The sequence below is a fragment of the Schistocerca piceifrons genome, chromosome 2 (assembly GCF_021461385.2).
Source record: "Schistocerca piceifrons isolate TAMUIC-IGC-003096 chromosome 2, iqSchPice1.1, whole genome shotgun sequence".
NCBI lineage: Eukaryota > Metazoa > Arthropoda > Insecta > Orthoptera > Acrididae > Schistocerca > Schistocerca piceifrons.
The window spans coordinates 195,999,859-196,026,926 of record NC_060139.1 but is presented as its reverse complement, the minus strand read 5'-3'; the positions used below and the strand labels follow the sequence as shown (position 1 = coordinate 196,026,926).

At 39.5% G+C, this 27,068-nt stretch overlaps 1 protein-coding gene across 1 annotated transcript in view; it reads right to left on the bottom strand.

The window, feature by feature from the left end:
• Positions 1-4,656: 4,656 nt before the first annotated feature.
• The window catches only part of LOC124777696 (protein OSCP1), a 64,682-nt gene continuing 42,270 nt past the window's right edge, over positions 4,657-27,068 (bottom strand). The window contains exons 5-6 of the mRNA XM_047253176.1: positions 10,518-10,754; positions 4,657-7,221 (exon numbers count right to left, since the gene is read on the bottom strand). Of these exons, the coding sequence (XP_047109132.1) occupies positions 7,059-7,221; positions 10,518-10,754 (400 nt within the window). The 3' untranslated portion in view covers positions 4,657-7,058. The remainder of the gene's footprint in view (positions 7,222-10,517; positions 10,755-27,068) is intronic.

Sequence of the window (27,068 nt, the reverse complement as noted above, 5' to 3'; positions counted from 1 at the left end):
TTTCTGTCCCATTCAAATAATTTCATTCTGTCTTAGATTTTCCAAAGCTGAAAATTATTTTTATTGATATATTAACATTTTTCCTATTTTGCTCCATATTCAATCTGTTGTTGAGAAATTCAGCACTAGACATCACGATGAAGAAAGAAGAAGAAAACATTCCATCGATTTTCTAGTGCTTCACATTCACTCAAGATAATCTTTTAGCCCATCTCGATTTACATGTAACTTAAAAAGAAATTCTTGAATATTGTTTAGTCATGTATATTCCCACTTCAGTACTGCTACTTTTTCACAGTTTCTATTGGCCTGTTACATTCGTGTGTTTCATGTGTTTGTAGACTTATCCTGATTATTGTTGAGTTATTTCTGTTTGTGGTAAGCATTATTCTGCATTTTTCCACATTTAGAAAGCTGTCATTTAATACACCAAATGGAAATACATTGTAAGAAACTGTGTAACATATCATCATCCAGTAATGATACTTTTCTGTAGACAGAACCATTATCACTGACCACTTCAGTGTGCTGTTGATCTTATGTGGCCATTAGCAGTTCTGCTACACTTTCTTGGGTACACCCAAGTTTCACATCTGTTAAACATACTCTGTTCTATTAGTCATATTCTCAAGCTGATCACATATTATGAAGCTACTCTACATTATCGAAACTCGGTCATCAGTTGGCAGTGTTTAATACCTTTTGGAGACCTAAGAAGACTGTCTAGCTGTTCAGCTGTATCCACTATATTCAATACATTGTATGTGACTAAAGTAAAATGTTTTTCACAAAAGTGCTCGTACTTGAATCTCTTTTCAATTCTTTGAGAGAAGCTTTGTTTTCTCCAGGAATGTTACAACATACAAGCTCAGAACATGCTCTAGGATCATACAACAGACAGATGTTAGTTACGAGGTGCATTCAAGTTCTAAGGCCTCCGATTTTTTTTCTAATTAACTACTCACCCGAAATCGATGAAATTGGCGTTACTTCTCGACATAATCGCCCTGCAGACGTACACATTTTTCACAACGCTGACGTCATGATTCCATGGCAGCGGCGAAGGCTTCTTTAGGAGTCTGTTTTGACCACTGGAAAATCGCTGAGGCAATAGCAGCACGGCTGGTGAATGTGCCACGGAGAGTGTCTTTCATTGTTGGAAAAAGCCAAAAGTTACTAGGAGCCAGGTCAGCTGAGTAGCGAGCATGAGGAATCACTTCAAAGTTGTTATCACGAAGAAACTGTTGCGTAACGTTAGCTCGATGTGCGGGTGCGTTGTCTTGGTGAAACAGCACACGCGCAGCCCTTCCCGGACGTTTTTGTTGCAGTGCAGGAAGGAATTTGTTCTTCAAAACATTTTCGTAGGGTGCACCTGTTACCGTAGTGCCCTTTGGAACGCAATGGGTAAGGATTACGCCCTCGTTGTCCCAGAACATGGGCACCATCATTTTTTCAGCACTGGCAGTTACCCGAATATTTTTTGGTGGCGGTGAATCTGTGTGCTTCCATTGAGCTGACTGGCACTTTGTTTCTGGATTGAAAAATGGCATCCACGTCTCATCCATTGTCACAACCGACGAAAAGAAAGTCCCATTCGTGCTGTCGTTGCGCATCAACATTGTTTGGCAACATGCCACACGGGTAGCCGTGTGGTCATCCGTCAGCATTCATGGCACCCACCTGGATGACACTTTTCGCATTTTCAGGTCGTCGTCCAGGATTGTGTGCACAGAACCCACAGAAATGCCAACTCTGGAGGCGATCTGTTCAACAGTCATTCGGCGATCCCCCAAAACAATTCTCTCCACTTTCTCGATCGTGTCGTCAGACCGGCTCGTGCGAGCCCGAGGTTGTTTCGGTTTGTCATCGCACGATGTTCTGCCTTCATTAAACTGTCGCACCCATGAACGCACTTTTGACACATCCGTAACTCCATCACCACATGTCTCCTTCAACTGTCAATGAATTTCAATTGGTTTCAACCACGCAAATTCAGAAAACGAATGATTGCACGCTATTCAAGTAAGGAAAACATCGCCATTTTAAGTATTTAAAACAGTTCTCATTCTCGCCACTGGCGGTGAAATTCCATCTGCTGTACGGTGCTGCCATCTCTGGGACGTATTGACAATGAACGCAACCTCATTTTAAAACAATGCACATGTTTCTATCTCTTTCCAGTCTGGAGAAAAAAAATCGGAGGCCTTAGAACTTGAATGCACCTCGTATATTGATATGTAATCGTGGGTCAAATGAATAAAACAGAGAATTTACTTTATTCTGAGAATTTCAGAGAATATTCTCAGGTTTGCATGAATAAAGGGAGTCAGAGAATATACTTCACCTGAGAATGTTCTCACAGCTTGAGTAAAAGGGTGGGGCAAGTTGCTCAATGTGAAGAACATTCTTTGATTTCATATGAATAAAACTAGAGAGAAGTTTCTCGCAAGTGAAGAGCATTCTCTGTTCTTCGAAGTGAGGTCTGTAAGTTCTGTAGAGGTGAAGTTTTACAATGTTTTTTAGTAAAAATGGCAAAACTTCCGCAGCTCCGAAGCCAAAAAAGGTATACATTGCCCGAAAAAATATTGGAGAGAGAAACCGTAAAAGTTTATGCAGAGAGAAACCGTAAAAGTTTATGCAGGTTTAACAATAAAAACATTGTTTGGTTGGCTAACTTACTTCCCAGAAATCATGAAAACAGATAGTGACGTACTGAAAATGAGAACATTTTTATCCTATCCAGCAGTCCCAAAATGTCGAAAATTTGGTAACATAGTCAGAAAATGCATTTGTGTAGACTGTCCACAATTGTCTTACTAATTTGTTGCTGCACATAAAAGTAAAATCAAAATTTAGTAGAACTCTTCTGGAACACGTTGATACCACTTCCATACTTGTACACTGATAGTTTGTCTGTCTGAGTGAGGTGAATGATATGTATGGTTATGCATGTGTTTCGTGCCAGATGCAGCAGACACACACACACACACACTGAGGACCTTCTCAAGAGGAGGAGAAGTAGTGAGAAAGAAGTCCCTGGGCAGAGAACATGCTTCAAATTTTTTTAATCACATGAACTGAGAACTTTTTCACAGAATGTTCTCTTTTTTATTCATACAGCCTCATGTGTACAGTCTCTTATTCTTTTCTTAAACGGGAGACACCAGCACTTCTGCCACTCCGTAAGTGTGTCTCGATAAATACGAACTAAGAAAGAGAGACTAATTTTGCAGTGCACTCAGTGAAAAATCTCAATAGATAATATGTCTGAGCCTGAGGCCATGTGAGTAGTCCTACAACATTTTATTATAGGATTTGGATTGTTTTGGGGGAGGAGACCAAACAGCGAGGTCATCGGTCTCATCAGATTAGGGAAGGATGGGGAAGGAAGCCGGCCGTGCCCTTTCAAAGGAACCATCCTGGCATTTGCCTGGAGCGATTCAGGGAAATCACGGAAAACCTAAATCAGGATGGCCGGACCCGGGATTTAACCGTCGTCCTTCCAAATGCGAGTCCAGTGTGCTAGCCACTGCGCCACCTCGCTCGGTACATTTTATTATAGCTAACAATGAAATAAAGTTAAATACCACTACAATCATTTGTGTAATATACTTTGCTCTGTACTCATAATATGTATGCATAAGGAAATAAGCAATATTATCACTGATGTGTCATATGATTTTTATAGATGACTATGATTTATATTAAATTTGGGAAAATTGAATATTATATCAGTAGTTTTCTGAAATATATAGTATTGTCCAGTATTCTAGTGATCTATTATAAGGCATGATTTACATAAAATGACTTCAGATCACTTACAAAAGTGAGAGAGAAATGTCCTATTTATAGATACAGAGCCTGCTACTCACCTTAAAGATGGAATTGCTGACAGTGACTGCAGCAAGTCCAATATAACTGAAAGATTTTTGCCTCATATTAACACATTTATCTTTGTAAACTGGTGCTAATGCAAAAGATACAGTGTCCTTCAGATATTTTCAACTTGCCCTGTTTACTGTATGTGACTTCTGCTTTATCATTCCCCTAGGTATACACCAAGCTATTGCACAAATATGAAACAAGGATATCCAGATTACTTTTATTACTTGGAAAAAGTTAAAAGTAATTACTTCTGTTCATAATGTATAATGAATTGTGATAAACTGTTTGTGCAGTTCTGTTATGCTCTGATAGTTTTCTACTGTTTCCAAAATATTCTTTGTCACCAAATGGTAAAGAGAGCAAGTGGTGAAAATTACTGATAGTGTGTGCAATTAGTCAGACAGGGTCTGCAGTTTTAAAAATGTGAAACTTAAGTTTATGTATTTCTCAAGTGTGTAGCCAGGAATTAGCGTCTTGCTGGTAAAATATTTCTACCAGAGTACTTCACCACCATCATCAGGTGCTACATGACAATGAAATATTTTGAAAAAATACACTTGTCACCAGGCTACCCATATGGAGCATCAGCCAAGTACAACACAGGGAAAACCTGAGAAATTACAAAACCTCAGTTATATAATTTAGGAGTAAAGGTAACAACTCACCACAAAGGAGAGGCACTGAGTTGTTTACAGGCTACCTTTAGTCCTAAATTACATTCTGCCGAAACTTTCCAAGCAGCTTTTATAAAACCTTTATTAACACTGTTTCTTTCACAAATAAAACCTAAAATTATTTCTCTATCTTTGTGCGTTATAGCAATCGAGATCTCAGTTACATTCCCTCCGTGTATTATTCAACTATCTAAATGCTTGTTTGATGGCAACAAACTTTAGAAAATGGATTCTTTTTATAACTTTTGCTCATTTGTAACTTTTTGTAGAAAATGACTGGATTATTTTTTAAAAACCTTTTTATGTATTACAGTCCAAATAACATACTTTTCAAAACTCTCTTTGGGAACCATTTCATGAGAATGTAGAGGCAAGAAGTTACATTTGTACAATAAAGATTTCCCATTGCTAACAATAATCACAATAAAAATTATATACTGTTTTACAAATGGGCATTTTCCACATTAGTTTAATGCATCAAGCATGTTGGGCAGAAATAGGTTCTAAATTTTGTATTAATTTAGTCTTGCTCATTATAAACATTGTTATAGCAAAGATTTACAGTTATCCAAGTTAATTAATGTTTGATATTAAGTACACATGGATCTTCTGTTAATTATTTCTATTAATATACTTGAATGTTTGCATAGGCCATTGAAATTTCAAACTGCTCACAATACTGCAGCAACACACCAGCAATTTCTGGGCCAGAAATGTTTTACACGGGTCACAGTATGGCCACAAGATGAATGAAACTGAAGAAGTGGAAGTGGTGGTGGTGATGTTCGGTTTGTGAGGTGCACAACCATGCAGTCACCAGCGACCATACAAAGTCCCAATATTTACGCAGTCCAATCTAGCCACTGTCATGAGTGATGATGATGAAGAAGAAGAAGACGATGATGATGAAATGATGAGGGCAACACAAACACCCACCCAGTCCCTGGGCAGAGAAACCCCAACCCACTATTGGAAGTGACTGTGGCTCCCCTGCTTTTGCATTCCACAAAGGAAATCTGTTAGCAAGAAAAATAAATCTCTCTCTCTCTCTCTCTCTCTCTCTCTCTCTCTCTCTCTCTCATTAGTGAGTGAACTGCTCCCCACACTTTAAACTGCTGTTAGATATATACCTTTTCCACAATTTCACTGGAATATAGAAATGCTCTTTAGGATAGATCATAAATGCAGTTCATCTGAGAATTGATAAGGCCAATACCAATGTGAGAGAGACTGTATATCAGCTGCAACCAGACTGATGATCACGTTTCAGTTTTTGGCTACTTGTGATTCATACAGGCATTTGCTTTTCTCACCAATGTCCCTCCAGTTCCCAGAAGTTTGTAATGCTTTGGTAGAAGGGCTCAAGGAATTCACAATGATGACCTTGCTGTCAAGTGTCCTCTACATACCACCACCACCCTCAACAAATTCATTAAGATAAGTTTTAAATAATAATCAACATTGCAATTTCATTGTGGCTTACCAGAATTTCGTAAATGCAGTAATTTACAACCAAGTTATTTAATGTGGTAAGAGACAATAAAAAATAGAAATAGGAAAAAGTTGCCAAGTTGCTGCACATGAATGGGGAAACTTACACTGTGAAACTAACACGTAATTTTGAAGTCTTCAGAACCTATGCAGACAAACGGCTCACTGCTGCAGATATTCTGATATAACAGTAGCAGTCAGAATATCCTGTATGTATATTATTTTCTATGATCCATAGTTCTGATGATCGAAGTATCACATTTGTGAGATTGATGGTTGTCTCATGTGTCCACTTCCAGTTTCCTGCAGACAACAAACCAATCAAGTGCCTCTGTTTATGTTCACCAACTTTTGAACTGCAGTGAAATATTGTTTCATAGTTAAGATTACATTATTATACACTTCAGCACTTCATCATGAGAAAGAGGAAAGATGCCTGATAACAAGAGGGAAGCATTTTTAGAGAAGGGCAATGGCAGGTATGGCATGGCCATACAAAAATGTTCTCCACACCTTGTGGGCAACACCTCAGCAATAGCCCACTCCATTAGCAATACTGCAAGCACGTACCATAATATCGTCATATATTGCAGTAATACTATCATAAACACACATCATCCTAAAGTATAGTCCATATAAACTCACATTTAGTGCTTAAATTAATTTTTATTGTGTGCACTGGACAACAAATGAATGTTCAAGCAATAGTAAATCAGTGTGCTACCCCTTAACACAAGCCTTATATCAAAGTTTCTGTCCTGAGAGGTATTCAAAGAAATTTAGGAGTGTTAACTATATTATGACTTATATTTATGAAAGATTACACTAAAGAAGATTGGAAACAAACAAATGCCTGCTTCTGTTTAGACTTCTTTTCACGCCTATTTTTCTTCTGAGGCACAAGGAAAAATATATTTAACTGGTTTTTCATTAACATTTTCTATTCTTCTTTCTTAATACTCTGGACATAAATTTCTTGCAGAATGTTATCAATACAAAAAACAGCTTTCAGTTCAGACTGTCAAGAAGTTCAAGTAAATCCCCAGGAGTTTCTTCACAGTTATCATCAACTGTCATTTCTCTGGAAACAGCATCCAATTCAGCAAAGTTGGACTGTCTCCGTGCATCTATCTTTATTTCTTTTTTTATGCTCAACTGAACGTCTTCCTCTCTGAAAAAGAAAGGTACTGCACACCAGGAGTTTGGAATTTACAGCTAAACAAAAGCATTTATGAAAATAATGGCAACTCTTTCTAATCTACAATCTGAATTATATTGCTATATAATTATAGTCTGCTCACAAAGGACTCCCTAGTTGTGAATTGGCTTAAGTCAGATAAATTTGCTTACTTATGCTGTGTGTCCAGCCACAGCCAATCTCAGCAATTTAATATGAAACCTTGTGTATGCAGCCATTGTGAAATGGTTTTTGTGCTGTGTTGCAAATTAATACATCTGTTGACAAGTGATGAAATGGTTCCTGGTCCATCACGGGCAGCACCAGATACACTATCCACTCCTCGGAGAAGAGTAATCGTTAGTACTTTATGGTATGCAGCAAGAGAAATAATTAACACTGTCCCTGAATGTTGCAAGCAGGAGAGCAAAAAAAAGAGTTGTCCACAATCTCTCCCACTCAGTGAGATGGAACATTGAAGTACACAGGAGCAGTAGACGAAATCTTTATCGATACAGATAAATCAGGCAGTAGTGTCAGTAATAATGACTCATAAACCAATGGCGAATATAATGAGACTGATGCTGAGTGACTTATGTTTACTTGCAATTCAGCATTCATTTTTAATAAATGTTCAAAATCTGGACCTTTCTCTTTGTCACCATTATTCAGCATGAAACCATCAATTTCGATTTCACAAATCCTTTAAGCTTTTGTTATGCCTGTTTCAGGTTTTACTTTCACTGCTGCACAATACATAGCAGTTGATAGCTGGTACAATGGCCAACAGAAGGCACTGTCAGTGCCACTTGGAGCATAAACTGATACTTGATCACAAGTGTAGTGCCAGTACTGTGTGACTCAAGCATTGCTTGGTCCCCCCTGCACTGGCTCTCACCCTATCTGCAGCCAATATGTTGGAAATCAGTGGGTGGAGCATGCTTCCTCCTCTCCCTGCACAACCCCCAGAATTCATTCTTTTTCTTGTGAACAGACTATATAACACTGGAGTTGTGAAATCTTACTTGTAATGAATCTTTCATTTAGTTTATATGCTTAAAAAAATGAAGCTGACTTTGTTAATTCTGCTTTTCCCCACTTCAGATCTTTATGCACTTGGCTTCTGTACACAAAGCACACTTAAAGTAACAGTTTTAACTGGAGCTTTATCTTTCAACATATTACTGCAGCAATTCTCAGAAATCTTCCCATTGTCATAAAGAGGTATGCCAAAATGTGAACTATAGAAATAATAGTCACAACGGTACTCACAGTAATCGTCAGACATTTATTTCAGTTATCATCAAACATTATATCATACTGAGAGATCAGAATTATGGAATGTGCAAATGTACAAATAACTATCTGTGGGGAAAAAATGTAATTACACTTGCTGTACATTGAGGCACTTATTCCATTGATTCATTAATCTTTTTAACCAGCAGCAGAGTTGATTTGTGGTTGCAGTCTCAGTTCTTAGAAGTCATCAATAGTGTTATCATCTCTGAGTAGCCTGAACAAGTGGAAAATATGAGGGACAAAAGTGAGGCTGCAAGGGGGAGATTGTCATCGTTACTCTCAGAGTACTTGGCATGGTTTCCTGTTCAAGAGATAAATGAGAGGCTAACTCAGTAGAAAATACAGTGTAGAATCTTCTGAGGATTCTGTCGGGATCTGGAGCTGTGTTCAATTTTGATGATTTCTGTTGCTTCTCAATACCACTGACACTAATATGTATATCACTCATCTTTGCAATGGTGCAAGAACTGAATTAGAGCAGTATCCCTGAATTTTTCATTTGTAGAGGAGGATTTGAAAACAGAGTTCAATGTTCCTGCTTTGATGCCCTCTTTCAGTCCCTGTCTCGCCCATGAGTGTCTGCACACTAACTTTGGTATCTTTACTTATGGTCAGAATCGCTTTGGGTTTGTGACATCCTTCAGTAATATTCTGTTATGGTAGTCACTGAATGCTTCACACACTGCCCAGCTCACAGCTAGAAGATTTACATTCAACATCTCCCTGTTCTAGCCCTTTGCTTTGTTTTACACATATTATGCAGTAGACTTTACTTCTTTAGGAGTTTCTTTACAGTGAATGTATACAAATGTACATCATGAACTGTTCTATTAGTTACATATCTATCAAGTGCATAGTCAACTATTCTTCTAAACCTGAGCCACATTTCTTGTACAGATAAATGTTTCAAGTTCCTTATTGAGATATCCCCTTCTACCTTTTTATCTAGTTTGCTGAAAATATAAACCCTTCTACTTTTTTTAATTGCCCTCCATACTTTGGTAATCACTGTTGCTACAATTGCCCCATGTCACTGATACCAGTTTCTCTGTGAACATCCTCAAAGAGACCAGATCTATTTGTTGTTATTAGATTTAATATATTTCAATATTCCAAACAATCTGTCCTAGGTGGCTCTCAGAGAAAAGATTTAGTAATGTATCACAGAACATATTATCATGCCCACCACTTACAAAACTGTAATTTTTCCCAGTTTATTGTTGGATGGTTAAAATCTCTTCCAATGATGACAGAATGATTGGGCAAAACAAAATTTCCATATAAAGCACCAAATACACTAGGTCAGCTCCTTTCATTCAGAAAATCATCCTTTCTTTAGAATTTATTTTCTTAGTCTAGATGAAAATGGAAAAATATTTGCTTAATCTGACCAAAAATAATACATGGAATTACATGATACTATAACTCTGCCTGCTTTTCCTTGATAAATGAACACAGTATTATTAATTGCTCTTATTTTCTCTTTTTCTATCACTGAATATCCACTGCACTGCTTTTTGTTTTTATTTCTTATGACACTTTCTATCCTTGAACATAATGTAACACGCTAGTGCTGCTAGCTTCTCTGACTGTTCCTCACAATGTTTTGAGCTACATCAGGTGTTGTGTGTTTACAGTTGTCAAAATTAATGGTCTGCTGATACAGAGTTGTAAGGAAAAAATTGCAGTGGGAAGTAGCTAAGGAAACCCTAGTAAAACTGCTCATCAGTCTTCCTACACATGTCTCACAACATGACCATGAGAATAAAGTCAGAGAAATCTCAACTATAGTGCAAAAACATTTGTTCTTTTCTGCTTCTCACACACAGATCACAAATGGGAGAGGTGGGGAAAGAGAGAGAGAGGGGGGGGGGGAGGGGGGGGAGAGAGAGAGAAGAGTCGTATATTATTATGGTGTACCTTTTGACAAACACCACACAGTTGCTTGCTGTGTTTAAATTTCGTTGTAGATGCACACATGCGTTACTTACCTTTCGTTCACCTCTGTACCAAATAAAGTTATGTGTATTAGGTCTTTTGTTGAGTTGCAGTCAAAAGCTGTTCTGTTTCCTAATAACTGTGTCATTAATAGATTAAGCTCTCCTTGTGCTGCTTTCACACTAGCTGCTCCTTTGGAACAGCCGCCTGATGCTGGCTTCGAGGGCACTTCTCCAGTGTGGCAAGTAGAAACTGAACAATTGTCACTGTGTCCTGGTGCAGATGCATATCTAGAAATAATTCAGTTCAAGATCAATTCAGGATATATGCAGATACAAACAAACATTGCCTTTTTGAAAGAAAATCTGAAAAGTGTATACTGAAGGTACTATAAAAGACAGTTTAATGTAAGTGCATTTATTTATAACTGAAATACACTAGAGCCATATACCAATTAATTTTTTATGAGGAATATCTAAAGATCCATGCAGTTGATGTTTTCCTTCCAGCTCACTGCCTGAATCCAGCTCGTCAACAAATACAACAAGTTTACTGTTACTTGTCCTGGAATAATTCTTTCAAAATGTGCAGTCATGTGTTACATAATGCCAAGTCCTGAATACCTTTGGTCATTTAAATTGTAACATACCATTGCTGACTGCATCCGTGAACTTGTCCTCCTGGTTATCGTGGGCACCAAAGTTGGAGAGAATGTGTCTAACTTTACTGAGTAGGATGTGATCAGAGCCTGTTTGTCTAGCTTAAGGATTACTAACTTCTAGCACTTGTGGGAGAGGTCCTGGGTGGCAGCAGCATGCAAATTTAAGTAATGGGTATCATGCTGAGTAGTAGTTTTTCTACATGGCATCCCACACAAGCAAACCAATTGCGACTTTACCTGTGGTTACTTATACTTTAGTAACTGAGCTATGTATGGCTCTGTTTAAAAAGAATAGCTCAATAATTGAGTCCCACAAATCTGCTTTCATGCCCAGCAGCTAACTTGCTACAAATAATAATTTGTAGTTGTGATCCTGCAGTCAAATAGTCCATGCGTTGGTTATAATGTGAATTTATAAAATAAATAGACATATTAAATAAAAGATAATGAATAATTAATAAAAAGGGTTCTATCCTAATGTCTCTATCTGATGTATATGCAAAGAATGATGTTGACTAATGTTTACTAAAGAACATATATCTCAAATAAATGGAAAGTGGTCCTATGGTAACTAAGAATGATACAGACAGAAATAATCTTATTAAATGCAGTAAAATTGTACTGACAGCATTACAAGAATTATAGCAGAACCCAAAACCTAAAAAGTCATCCAAAGTGCATGAAAAACATTTCGTGATCACAATACATGAGGGGGGGGGGGGGGGGGGGGGGGGGGGGGGAATCTTACAAGTGCTACCAGAAGTGGAGAAAATCAGCACTACCTGTAGGATATTCATTCGCTGCAAGCACTGCCAACATCAAGCTGCCCCCAGACGCAAAGTATTAAAAAAGGCTTGTGTACACTAACAAATAACTTCTGTAAGCACTTGCTGAGGTGTTTACATTAGGACAAAAACTTACTCAAGTTTACTTCTTCAAGTCACTGGGGCAAGTTTGTTTCAGGAACTTGCTGCAAGTACTTGTTGCAGAAGTGCAGTTATTTTTAAAGCCCAAGCAGTCAAAAGTGTTGTTTCATTTTTATTAATGAATAAAAATTGTGGCATAACACAAAAATAAAAAAAAAATGTTAGGGTAGTACATACTGATGTTACCAAGAAATACGAGGGTGGTTTGAAAAGTTCTTGGAATAGAATAGAAAAAAACTATTTACATCGCAGACACTTTTTTTATTTTTCAATGTAATCTTCTTGTAGATTAAGCACTTGGTCCAACAATGTTCCAGTGCCTTGATACCATCTTGAAAACGAGTTTCCTCCAGGCTTGCAAAATAGTTGTCAACTCTGGCTATCAATTCATCGTTTGAAGTGAATCTTCGTCCACCAAGAAAAATTTTCAGTTTTGGGAAAGGATGGAAGTCTGATTGAGCAATATCAGGTGAATAAGCGGGTGTGGCAACAATTCAGACCTTCGTTCATGTAATTTTGCCATGGCGACGGCACGTGTGCGGGCGCGCATTGTCGTGATGGTAGATGACTTTCTTCCTTGCAAAACCTGGCCTTTCTTCATATATCTTTTGTTGCAATTTGTCCAGGAGGTTAGCATAGTATTCTCCAGTAATTGTTTGCCAAGTGGGGAGATAATCTACAAACAGAAACCCCTTCGAATCCCAAAACACTGATGCCATGACCTTTCCCGCCAAAGGAATTGTCTTTGCTTTCTTTGGTGGCAGACAATCCTTTGACTGTTGTTTTGTCTCTGGGGTATAGCAGTGCACCCAAGTTTCATCTGTGGTCACAAACTGGCACAAAAAATCTTGTTTGTTTCTCCTAAAACGGGCCAAACATTGTTCCGATATGTCCATTCTCATGCGTTTTTGAACCAGCAACACCCATCTTGCAGATGATTTTTTCGTTTCTAATTCTTCAGTTAAAATGTGATATACCCTTTCAGATGACCTCTGGCAATCGTGAGCAATTTCACACACTTTCCATTGGTGATCCTCTTTGTACACTTTTGCAATGATTTCTGGAGTAGTGACACATCTTGGCCGATTGCTGCGCAGATCATCATCAAAGCTCTCCCAGCCGAATTTTAATTCATTTGTTTTGTGGCGGCGTTCGTAGCGACAAACAATTCGCTGTAGAAACAGCTTACGAAGTCACCGCCACGCTTTTAATAGCAGGCCGACCGGTCCGCTGGAACAGTGAACAGAAAGATGAAAACCCAAACACTCTGATTAAATAAAAGTCGGTACTTATCTTTATTGACGAAGATACAGAAACACAATAGTGAACTCCGTGTCTACAGAGATCTGTCTAGTTCGAGTCGGAGCGGATAGGTCAGCGTCGGCTGACGACAAACAACAACTCTGCTGCGATGAACACACAACTGACTAGCAAGTACACAATTCGGTGGCGAGTACACAACTGAGCGGCGAATACAGAACTGTCCTAGCGCTCGCGACTCCAGCGCTTAAGAACCAGAAGCCAGCGGTGGCGCGCGCAGACTTGCGGCGATTTGCTGTCTCATTGGCGCTGCTTATGCGGACGGCGTCCGGACTTTGATGCTGCCAACCTTTTGGCAGCGGGCTCGGGTGGCATTACTGGCTAGGATATAACAATTTGTCCACTTGGCAACAGTTGAATATGAAGGAACAGAGTTGTCCCCCAGTGTATTCAGGAAATTGGCATCAATGTCCATTGCTTTCATGTCTTTCTTCATGAAGTACTTAATCAATGCTCAAATCTTCACTTTTTCCATCTTTGCAAATCACTATGACGGAACAGCAACAGAGCCACATCACTGCTACAGCTCTCTTGCAAGAGCATTAACGTGGCACGTGTTTACAGGCAACAGTCCAATGAATATCATGTGAACAACTCATTGCGCTAGCACTGACCTCTCGTGGTGATTCGGAGAACTTTTCAAACCACCCCATAATATTCCATTAACTAAATTCAGAGGACTTAGATTAAAAACTTTGAGGATGTCATATGCACATTTTGAACATCTCTTGTCTATTGTATAATCAAATGTTCGATAACAGGTAACAAAAATGCAGTGTGGTATCTCACCAAGAGACTGCATTTTAATTTTCAATTTTTGCAAGCAGTGTTTACTATTTTTATCACAACTGTAATGCATTTATGTTTACAGTAACATTAAAAAAATCAGCTAAAATTTAAAGGCATCTGTACTGCCATTCTACCTTCCCTTCTGCTAAAACAAATTGATTGGTAAACTCATTTGGCACTTGTTTGACTGGCGGTGTCAACTGCAATTGCGCATTTGTTTCAACCCATCTGTCTTTGTCCCATTCTCCTTTTCGATACTGATATTCTCACACTGGTACTGAACACAAACAACTTTTGTAAATTTGAGAAAAATTTACATGAACTAAATTTGATAGGTACCTGCAGCAACATGCTGCAACTCTGTAGTGGAGTGTGCGCTGATCAGAAACTTCGTGACAAATTGAAATTGCTTGCCGAACCAGGACTCAGACTTGTGAACCTGGTCTGGCATACAGTTTTAATTTGTCAGGAAATTTCATGCAAGTAACTGTTTCTACTAACTTGCGAACATCTTGAAGTTGATGAAACTAGCAGATGTCGACGGGAGGGGATGGGGAGGTTGCAGATATGGTGGTTCGTAATATTCCACCCAATTAGGTGATGTATGGATAATGCACCGCATCACAGTGAGAAGTTCAACAAAATGCCTAATAAATACAATTTCAGGACTACGTTGTTAGAGTGGTTCAAGATAGACAAACTGCAGCAACTCAATAAGGAAAGCCAAACAATTATCTAAATTAAAGGGAAACAAACCAGCCATGAAAGTTTATGTAGTGGATAAAACAGCTGAGAGCAGAGGCCATGAAGTAGTCTGCTTCCCGCCCTACAACTGCAATCTAAATCCCAAAATAAAACACAGTTTCAGGGAGAACAACATCACTGATGACATGTCAAAGGAAAGATTGCATATGAATTGGCCAATGAAATGCGTGCATTTCTCCTCCTTAGATTGGCAGAAAGGCCTAGATGATCCAACAATTTCTTGGAACAGCTTGGAACAATTTCATGGAGCAGCTTGGAACTCATAAAACTGAGGGACTCTGCTTGCAGTTCCTGAAGGTGAAGCATAGGTCACAAGTCTTGGCCCTGTGTGGTAGAAGTGACATTTCAAGAGTATAGTGAATATTATGTCAAGAGTGAGTGATCATTGAAGTTATTTTTTCAATATGGAAAGCTTAAATGAATGACCAAGTGTCTTTATCATGTGGAGGCATTCATTATAATTAATCATTTTCTGATCATCTAGGTACGTGTTGCAGTTTCATGGACATCCACATGTTCAGTAGATAGATGCTTTATATCAGATCACTACTGCTATAGCTAGCTGGAGGTGGCATTTAATGACTGAGGCAAACTTGGCAGAATATAACTGAATTCAGTGAATTCCATCTGTTTCTGAGGAAGCTGGATGTCTAGTGTTTTTGCGTGTCTTGCGACTGATTGACTTTGAACAATATTCCTGTTTTGTCTTGCTTGAGATTATCAGTGAAAGATGCTAAGAGGGAGTGTATAAACTGTTAGCAGTACACAATTTCAAATCCAGACATTGGCCCTCGGAGCCTGTATCAATGAATGAAAGTATGCAGCTCCATTGGGGGGAGGGATGTTTCTTTCATATAGGTCAGCTATCAACTCTTACCACAAAATTCCACAGTTATCTAAGACAATCAATTAATAATTTCTACAGTGAGACAAGAAAGGAAGACTGAACATCAACACATCACTGTTGATAAGGGTGAGAATACACAATTTTTGCATAGTTAAATTTTGGATATTTCCCTCAAAAGTCAGAAAGTACCCTCATCGTCGTATATCAATGAGTAACCACATGAATTACTACTGTTTTACTAAAGGGATATCTCAAGTAGCACTCAGGTTCACATTTTTGCATAGGATACCCTATGTTAGTGCAGATATTTGTGTTATAATGTTATTTGCTAGAGGTGCTCCTTAGGCTGTGTGTGACAGTTGGAGTTTACTAGCAGATGCTATTATGTCATAGCAAGTATGTCATCATGCTTCCAACACCACACAAGCACTAAAAGGGCCCTTCAGAGTAGACAAGATCAAAAATATCCAAAGAGGAATGTATATTGTATATGACAACTGTATTAATCAAATGAGGAGCTGTTACATTGTTTTAGTTGTACTCTGATACCCACACTGAACATAAGCTTGTCAAAGCTCATATAATAAATTAAAAGAGTGTGTGAGTGTGTGTGTGTGTGTGTGTGTGTGTGTGTGTGTGTGTGTGTGTGTGTGTGTGTGTGTGTGTGTGTCCGCCAAGTCTCCGGGGTTCTGGGTGACTTTTCTAAACTGTACCCCTTTCCCTAAACCTCTCCAGTCCTTTCCCTTTACCCCTATTCCTTCCCCTTCAATTCTTCTGCCATTGGCTCCAAAACTTTATGGAAGTTAAATCCTTTTGTGTGTGTGTTCCCCTGCCACTGCTTGGTGGGTAGATATTTTTATCCATCCGTTTACATTATATTATCAATAACTGATATTTTTGGTAATAAATTGTTTGTATCAGTAAGAAAATCCAACTGAGAGAACTGTTAAATTACAAGGAGGTAGAGTAGCCTATCCAGTAATACCTCCAGGAAGAAAAATTCTTGGACCGCCAATAGGAATACTTGAAAGTGGTAAAATACTAATCCTAACTTTCAGAACTATTGTCTGTTGAGTGTTTTTGAGAGCACTCATACTGGCTGTCCTGAAGATGTACAGTTCTGTGTCCATTCGTATGTAAAAAGCTCGAGAATGAACATGTTTTAAAATGGTAACAACTGTACAGGTAGAGACAATGGTCTGGGACTGTCATATGGTTTCAGAAGTACAGGAGAGTCCCGTTAATCCGAACTAATTGGGACCGGACCTTTTTCGGATTACCGATTTGTTTGGATTAGCCGGAATTATGGTGACGAATTTTCTAAAATAAAGTATACCAAGCTAATAAGTAGGTACACCATGGTAACAAATGGGAACACGTGTGGGAACAATGGCTTGTCCTCACTCCCTGCCCTTGTTGTTGTGCATTGTTGAGACCTTCAAAGTTTCTGAGATCAGTGCACTGCCAGTTGGCTCGCAAAGTGCTTGGTTATGTTAGTTATCGATCACTGGCATGCTTAACAGTTGTATTGTATTCATTCAGGTGTAGTGGTGTACGTATTTTCATCATGACTAAATGGAAACATACAACGTTAATTCTCAAAGAAAATCTGAATGCTTTGAAGCAGATAGACAATGGTGATAATGTATCTACATTGGCAACAGAACTGGGTGTTGGTAAAGCAACCATTTGTGATTGGAAGAAGAACTGAGTAAAGCTTGAACAATCCCGTGAAACGTCTTCGGGAAAAACGCTCGAAATTCAGCAGACTTTTGAAACAGTTCCAGTACGATAAAGTGGATGAAGCTCTTTTCCTTTGCTTTATGCAAGAAAGAGAAAGGGGGAACTCCTTTGAGTGGAGCACTGGTTCAGGAGAAGGCTGTTTACCTGAACAGGTTAATGAATGGTGATGAGTGCGAGTACAGGTTGGTTGGACAGATTCAAAAAACGTCATGGAATCTGTCAGCTAACAATTACTAGAGAGAAGCTTTCTTCTGACTGTGATGCAGTGATGGAATACTTGGGTGAGTTTGAAAAAATGATAAGAGTGTGAAAGTATTCTCCCCAACAAATTTATAACGCTGATGGGACTGGCCTTAATTTTAGGGCATTGCCAACAAAAAGCCTGTCATCAAAAGCAGAAGACCATGCACCTGGTTTTAAAATATTGCAAAGATCGTGTGACTTTATAAGCATGCAGCAATGCTGCTGGTAATCACAAGCTGCCTTTAATGCTGATCGGCTGCTAGGCCCAGAGCTTTTAAAAACTGCAACACGAAATCCCTGCCCGTATATTATCGCAACTAGATAAAAGCATGCATGGATGGTAAGCTGTTCAAAGATTGGTTTCACGGCCAGTTTGTTCCCTCTGTTCGAGGGTTTTCTAAGGCAAATCATTTGTCTCCCCGCGCAATCCTTTTGATTGATAATGCACCATTCCACCCCAGCACTGAGGAATTACGTGATGGAGAAATTTTGGCGAAGGTTTTGCCCCCGAATGTTACATCACTTCTACAGCCAATGGACCAGGGCATACTGCAAACATTAAAACTGGTTTACAGAAAACAGTTTTTAAGAATGCTGATCCAAGATGATAGCATTCCTTTAGTGGACAAAATAAAAAAGACCAATGTGAAGGATGTTGTTTATTGGGCCGCTGAGGCATGGCAGAATATTTCAGAAAATATTCTGGGAAAATAGTGGAGAAACCTGTGGACATCTCTTGAATTTCAGCACAACCTAGTTGAAAATGAAGAGGAAAATCTGCTACAAATGATATAATCCCTGGATGTGAAGAAGCTAGTGAAGGAGACATAGACGAGTGAATGGCAGTGGATGCGACATCTGTGGAGAACCTTACTGACGCTGATTTAGTTGCTGCTGTTACTCGAGACCAGCAAGAAGTGGACTGCTGTGACGGGTGTGACAATGAGCCTGAAAGCGACAAAGGAGAGCTGGTGCCACACAGCGCTACGTTATTGGGAGCAACAGCCCACTGCTACACCTGCTCATTGGATGTTTATGAGATGATGGCACAACTAAGCATCATATAACAGACTGTCTTCATTACACCAAAAAACAATAAGTTTTTGTCATCTAAAAAGTAGGGATAAAATGTCTGCTGTATTTTAGTAAGTTTGACAGCTTTTCTTTCATTGTTATGCATTGTTTAAACCTAATGTTTTCTTGCCAATTTTTCTAATACATGTTTCCTGTACTGTGTAAATTAAAATAATGTGTATGTAAAGCAGTTTACCACACAGTTTTCCATACTTAGACTAACATTTTTCATGTTCAATTAACCAAAAGTTCGGATTACCGGGGTTCGGATTAGCGGGACTCTGCTGTATGTTGCAGAAGTTAGGACAGTCACAGATGATGTCAGTTCAGGCCTCAATTTGAGGAATTCTTCACTAATTCACAGAGATACTGACAAGCTGCCCAGTACTTATCTTCAGCAGACCCAACATACAAATGAAGACTGAACTTTAGAACCTGCACAGGTTCATTATTCATGGAGGAAAAATTATTGGTCAACATTGAAAGGGGGGGGGGGGGGGGGGAGACAGAGTGCATGTTTCCCAAGAATCCATCTTGTCTGAGAATGAAAGACTACAAAATTGAAATAAAGGACATCACAGAGTGTAGAAGGTACGTCAGCTTCAAGTAAATCATGAGAAAGGGAGTGATAGAGTGAGAAGTAAACATGGAACAGAAGAAATAAATATCGGCAAGTGAGGACAATTACAGTGTAACAAGAAGTGTACAAGGGAGGAACCTAGAGGAGAAGAAAATATAAATAACTTTTGTTGTTTGTTATGTCTTTTCACTCTGTCACCTTTCTACACTTGATCTACTTTAACTATTTCCCCCTCTTTTCTTTGTTGGTGCCATTAGTGTTTTTATTTTTATATATTTTATTTATACTTCTCGGTGTTGCTTCCTGCCCACCACCATTTCTCTGTTTATTGCACTTTACTTTGTTTTATTCTCTCCAATAATCTTTGAACTGATGCTGACACAATGCTAACTGATGATGTGTATTCACCCGACTCTCTGTAACACATTTTTCTTGTCCTGAAGCAGGAGCCTATGGTTTTGAAAGTTAGGAGTAGTGTGTAGTTTTTTGCATTCTGTATCAGCTATAATGGGAGTTGGGCCTACTAAAGATAAATATTGAATTGCCTTTATGCCTCTACATAAATTTAATAATTTCTAGAATGAGGTTTTCCTGTTCCTACACTCCAAGAATATTCCTTGCATCATTTATATTTTTATGACAATGGAATCAGGAGGTTCTGGATCCAGGTAAGATACTGTTTGAAGTTAGACATCAGAGCATCTTGATCCATTTAGAAACAATAATCATATTAGTGGTGTGTTCTGCCGAGTCACAATAGTTGTTTTTCATTTTATGCACAATATGTTGACGGCAGACCCAACTATCTTCTTCAGGAGCTGCAGTTTTGTTGTTATGTGTACTCCTGCCTGGACTCCAACCAGACTCTGAACTGTTTTGGTCTTGCGCTGCTCTTAATAGCTGAGTTCAATTTCTGACACCACTACACCACTTGATGTCCCTACGTTTTCCACAGCTCACACTGATGTTCTGTGAAATGCAAATTGTCTCAGCATTTCCCAACTCTGGTGCATGTGACAGCCAGTGAGATCCTAATAAATTTGTTTGAATAGACTCTCTAATTATGCTGTCCCAGGAACTCGGCATTTGCACCAGACTACTGGTCCCACCGTATTTCATTTCATGATTATATTCAAGCCAGTGCTCAGCGACATCTGATTTGCTAGGCTGTTTTTGTCATGTGTGTCACTGATTTTCCTTGCATCTCTCCTTGACAGTTCTCATAATTCACCCCACATTCACATGAAATGCAATACACTCCTGGCTCTTGGAGTCCTAGATTATCTTTAACATTACAAAGAATACTTTTTATCTTAGTTGAATGGAGTGAAATACACTGACTGTCATGTTTCTGTATGAGCAATGGCGGCTCGTGAGAATACATTCGGTTTGTTCACAAATTTTTAGATTCAGATAAACATGAGAGCATGAAATTAGTCTGAGAAAGAATTGTTTTTGTGGCATTTTGTTGTTCTGTACATAATTAAGTGCAGTTTAGGGCAATAATGAAATAATGTGTAAGCTTTTGCAACTCTCAATTTCACATTTTTGTGAAAGTGAGAGTTTTCGTACTTTTCCTTTTTTTCAGACAAATGTACAAGATCCCTAACAGATGTATTAGTTCATGAATTTACTTCTGGGTTGAAAATCAGATACTCTTACGCTGTATGCATACAATAATTTGTGCGAACTGTATACTTCCTTGTTAAATGTTCACTTGTAGTCACACTTATTTGATTCATCACTCTCCCAATCAAAGGCTGTGTTGTCAGTGGCCCTAGTTCCTTTGCTGCCCTGGTAATTTACTTTTCTGTTTCAAGAATGAGATTTTCTTTCTGCAGCGGAGTGTGCATTGATATGAAACTTCCTGGCAGATTAAAGCTGTGCACCAGACTGACTCAAATTTGGGACCTTTGCCTTTCGCGGACAAGTCCTCTACCAACTGAGCTACCCAAGCACAATTCATGACCCATCCTCACAGCTTTACTTTTCTGTTAGCATTTAAAGTAGATTTAACATAGTTCATGTTTACATGCACACAAAAGTCATTTCCCACTCAGTAACAACCAACTTCAACTACAATGTGCCGTTTATGAAAATGATTAAACTCAAGTAGTAATGTCTACCAACATGGTCACTTGACTAGAATACAAATGAGGCACTGAGATCCACAAGTGCCTATAGCACACCACCCTCAATCTCACATTTATGTGAATATTAGAGAAACCAATGATACAACTTTTTGTGAATTTTCATGAATACAATGTGGGCCTACAGCACCTGTACACCATAAGGTCAACAGATTTCAAAAGCATGAATAAATGCTACAATCTCACAACTGACAGTGAAGTGCTTAAGCCCTTATGATTCTCAGCACCTCAAATGGATTACTGTGTGATAAAATTCATGACTTAATACAATTAACTCATTCAGAAATCCACAAAATATGTTTACTGTCAGTATAACTTTAACATATACTGACATCCGATCTTATTTTACTAAAGTATAAAGTGAGTAAATTAGAATATCTGAAGACAATCAATTATTGATAAAATTATTTAGTTGGATAGAAAAAAAATCTACTCACCAAGTGGTGGCAGAACACACACATAAAAGACTGTTGTGATTGGCAAGCTCTCAGAGCCAGAGGCTTCTTCTTCAGGCAGAAGGGTTGAAGGGGAAGGAAGAAGGGTTGAAGGGGAAGGAAGAAGGGTGAAGTAAAAAGACAGAAGATGTCTAGGAAATGGGGTGGATTGTGGGAAAGTCACCCAGAACTGTGGGCTAGGGGAGACTTACCACACGGGACGAGAAGGAAAGAGTCTTTGCGAACCAAAGCACACTGATCTCTATCTCCATGCCTTGAGCCATCACCACGTGTCACAAAAAATTTGGTACCAGTGACCTTGATGCATAGAGGTCTAACACTTTCAGACAAGGAGCTAACTGAAGAATTACAACACCTACAAATAATGTTTTGAAGAAATGGTACTCATATTATCAAACTGAATGCACAATGCACACAAAATCAAGAACACCTGAGGAAGAGTTTGAGACTGAGGAAGAGAAGCCAGCAATCACTTATATACCTTATACTGGTCAAATATCCAGAAAGATCAGTAGACTCCTGCAGAAACATGGCACTCAATGTATTTCACCTCCTCAAACCAAGACGAACAGTATCAGGGACACACCTGACTAAACCAACGAAGCCAATCAGCTGTCGCTGAGCACTAGCTTGAATATAATCACAAAATGAAAAACAATGAGATCTGATACTCAGTTTATTAAGATCTTGCTGGCCACCACATCCATCAGGGTTTGAAAAAACTGAGAGAATTTGCAATTCACTGAATATCAGTGTGAGCTCTGAAAACGAAAGAGCATCAAAGGACATAGTGGATGTCGGGAATTGAACTGAGCTATTAATAGAGGCACGAGACCAACAACAGCTCATGGTTGATTGGAGTCCAGCAGCGGGTACACATAACAGCAGAACGCATAGCACCTGAAGAATATGGCTGGTTCGATCATCAAAATTTTGTGCATAAAATGGAAATGACAACTCAGCAGGACACCTGGGAGCACACCATTAATCAACCACGCCATGGATACTTGATAAATCAAAAAGTGTATTTTTGGTTTAACGTTCAACCCTGATTGTTGCATGTGGGAATACATCTACATCTACATCTACATTGATACTCCGCAAGCCACCCAACGGTGTGTGGCGGAGGGCACTTTACGTGCCACTGTCATTACCTCCCTTTCCTGTTCCAGTCGCGTATGGTTCGCGGGAAGAACGACTGTCTGAAAGCCTCCGTGCGCGCTCTAATCTCTCTAATTTTACATTCGTGATCTCCTCGGGAGGTATAAGTAGGGGGAAGCAATATATTCGATACCTCATCCACAAATGCACCCTCTCGAAACCTGGCGAGCAAGTTACACCGCGATGCAGAGCGCCTCTCTTGCAGAGTCTGCCACTTGAGTTTATTAAACATCTCCATAACGCTATCACGGTTACCAAATAACCCGGTAACGAAACGCGCCGCTCTTCTTTGGATCTTCTCTATCTCTTCCGTCAACCCGACCTGGTACGGATCCCACACTGATGAGCAATACTCAAGTATAGGTCGAACGAGTGTTTTGTAAGCCACCTCCTTTGTTGATGGACTACATTTTCTAAGCACTCTCCCAATGAATCTCAACCTGGTACCCGCCTTACCAACAATTAATTTTATATGATCATTCCACTTCAAATCGTTCCGCACGCATACTCCCAGATATTTTACAGACGTAACTGCTACCAGTGTTTGTTCCGCTATCATATAATCATACAATAAAGGATCCTTCTTTCTATGTATTCGCAATACATTACATTTGTCAATGTTAAGGGTCAGTTGCCACTCCCTGCACCAAGTGCCTATCCGCTGCAGATCTTCCTGCATTTCGCTACAATTTTCTAATGCTGCAACTTCTCTGTATACTACAGCATCATCCGCGAAAAGCCGCATGGAACTTCCGACACTATCTACTAAGTCATTTACATATATTGTGAAAAGCAATGGTCCCATAACACTCCCCTGTGGCACGCCAGAGGTTACTTTAACGTCTGTAGACGTCTCTCCATTGATAACAACATGCTGTGTTCTGTTTGCTAAAGACTCTTCAATCCAGCCACACAGCTGGTCTGATATTCCGTAGGCTCTTACTTTGTTTATCAGGCGACAGTGCGGAACTGTATCGAACGCCTTCCGGAAGTCAAGAAAAATAGCATCTACCTGGGAGCCTGTATCTAATATTTTCTGGGTCTCATGAACAAATAAGGCGAGTTGGGTCTCACACGATCGCTGTTTCCGGAATCCATGTTGATTCCTACATAGTAGATTCTGGGTTTCCAGAAATGACATGATACGCGAGCAAAAAACATGTTCTAAAATTCTACAAGAGATCGACGTAAGAGATATAGGTCTATAGTTTTGCGCATCTGCTCGACGACCCTTCTTGAAGACTGGGACTATCTGTGCTCTTTTCCAATCATTTGGAACCCTCTGTTCCTCTAGAGACTTGCGGTACACGGCTGTTAGAAGGGGGGCAAGTTCTTTCGCGTACTCTGTGTAGAATCGAATTGGTATCCCGTCAGGTCCAGTGGACTTTCCTCTATTGAGTGATTCCAGTTGCTTTTCTATTCCTTGGACACTTATTTCGATGTCAGCCATTTTTTCGTTTGTGCGAGGATTTAGAGAAGGAACTGCAGTGCGGTCTTCCTCTGTGAAACAGCTTTGGAAAAAGGTGTTTAGTATTTCAGCTTTACGCGTGTCATCCTCTGTTTCAATGCCATCATCATCCTGTAGTGTCTGCATTTGCTGTTTCGTGCCACTTACTGATTTAACGTAAGACCAGAACTTCCTAGGATTTTCTGTCAAGTCGGTACATAGAATTTTACTTTCGAATTCAATGAACGCTTCACGCATAGCCCTCCTTACGCTAACTTTGACATCGTTTAGCTTCTGTTTGTCTGAGAGGTTTTGGCTGCGTTTAAACTTGGAGTGGAGCTCTCTTTGCTTTCGCAGTAGTTTCCTAACTTTGTTGTTGTACCACGGTGGGTTTTTCCCGTCCCTCACAGTTTTACTCAGCACGTACCTGTCTAACACGCATTTTACGATTGCCTTGAACTTTTTCCATAAACACTCAACATTGTCAGTGTCGGAACAGAAATTTTCGTTTTGATCTGTTAGGTAGTCTGAAATCTGCCTTCTATTACTCTTGCTAAACAGATAAACCTTCCTCCCTTTTTTTATATTCCTATTAACTTCCATATTCAGGGATGCTGCAACGGCCTTATGATCACTGATTCCCTGTTCTGTACATACAGAGTCGAAAAGTTCGGGTCTGTTTGTTATCAGTAGGTCCAAGATGTTATCTCCACGAGTCGGTTCTCTGTTTAATTGCTCGAGGTAATTTTTGGATAGTGCACTCAGTATAATGTCACTCGATGCTCTGTCCCTACCACCCGTCCTAAACATCTGAGTGTCCCAGTCTATAACGGGTAAATTGAAATCTCCACCTAAGACTATAACATGCTGAGAAAATTTGTGTGAAATGTATTCCAAATTTTCTCTCAGTTGTTCTGCCACTAATGCTGCTGAGTCGGGAGGTCGGTAAAAGGAGCCAATTATTAACCTAGTTCGGTTGTTTAATGTAACCTCCACCCATAATAATTCACAGGAACTATCCACTTCTACTTCACTACAGGATAAACTACTACTAACAGCGACGAACACTCCACCATCGGTTGCATGCAATCTATCCTTTCTAAACACCGTCTGTACCTTTGTAAAAATTTCGGCAGAATTTATCTCTGGCTTAAGCCAGCTTTCTGTACCTATAACGATTTCAGCTTCGGTGCTTTCTATCAGCGCTTGAAGTTCCGGTACTTTACCAATGCAGCTTCGACAGTTGACAATTACAATACCGATTGCTGCTTGGTCCCCGCTTGTCCTGACTTTGCCCCACACCCGTTGAGGCTGTTGCCCTTTCTGTACTTGCCCAAGGCCATCTAACCTAAAAAACCGCCCAGCCCACGCCACACAACCCCTGCTACCCGTGTAGCCGCTTGTTGCGTGTAGTGGACTCCTGACCTATCCAGCGGAACCCGAAACCCCACCACCCTATGGCGCAAGTCGAGGAATCTGCAGCCCACATGGTCGCAGAACCGTCTCAGCCTCTGATTCAGACCCTCCACTCGGCTCTGTACCAAAGGTCCGCAGTCAGTCCTGTCGACGATGCTGCAGATGGTGAGCTCTGCTTTCATCCCGCTAGCGAGACTGGCAGTCTTCACCAAATCAGATAGCCGCCGGAAGCCAGAGAGGATTTCCTCCGATCCATAGCGACACACATCATTGGTGCCGACATGAGCGACCAACTGCAGATGGGTGCACCCTGTACCCTTGATGGCATCCGGAAGGACCCTTTCCACATCTGGAATGACTCCCCCCGGTATGCACACGGATATTGATGAAAAGTTCAAAAACTTTGTAATACTTGTTGCTGGGAATAATGAAATGGTCTCTAAAATAACAAAAATCAGTGTCACTTTAAGTAGCACATAATTTTGTCAATCATAGTTTTCGACATCCAGAAAACAATGCAGTTTCCTTGCTTTTTGCCACAACTACTTGAATGTGTCAATAACTAAAATAAGAAGACAATCAATAGGAAAATCTGATTCCTTTCACATAATCCATCAAATCTGTTCTGAAAGAAGCAGATACTATTTTCATGAAGTCCTTTGTGTGTTCATCATCCGTAAGAACTTTTTTTGGCTGTTTCATTTATTTCAGTCATAGAATCAGTATATTCACACAACTATATCACAGTTTATTTTGATGTAAAATCGATTTCAAGACTACATAATCTCATCATAAGGTCAAAAACGCGCCTCAAGAAATAAGTACCAGAGAATTTGTACCTGATGAGACTATATAGTCTTGAAATCAGTTGTGCATGAACAGAATATGAAAATAAAGTGTTTGATACAGTGGAATGAAGATATGACATTATTACCTTTATCTTACATCACCCACTGGGATATTTTCTGATCAATCAGAGGCTTTTGACAGTGTGAATCATGAAATTCTTCTAGATAAGCTTAAATAT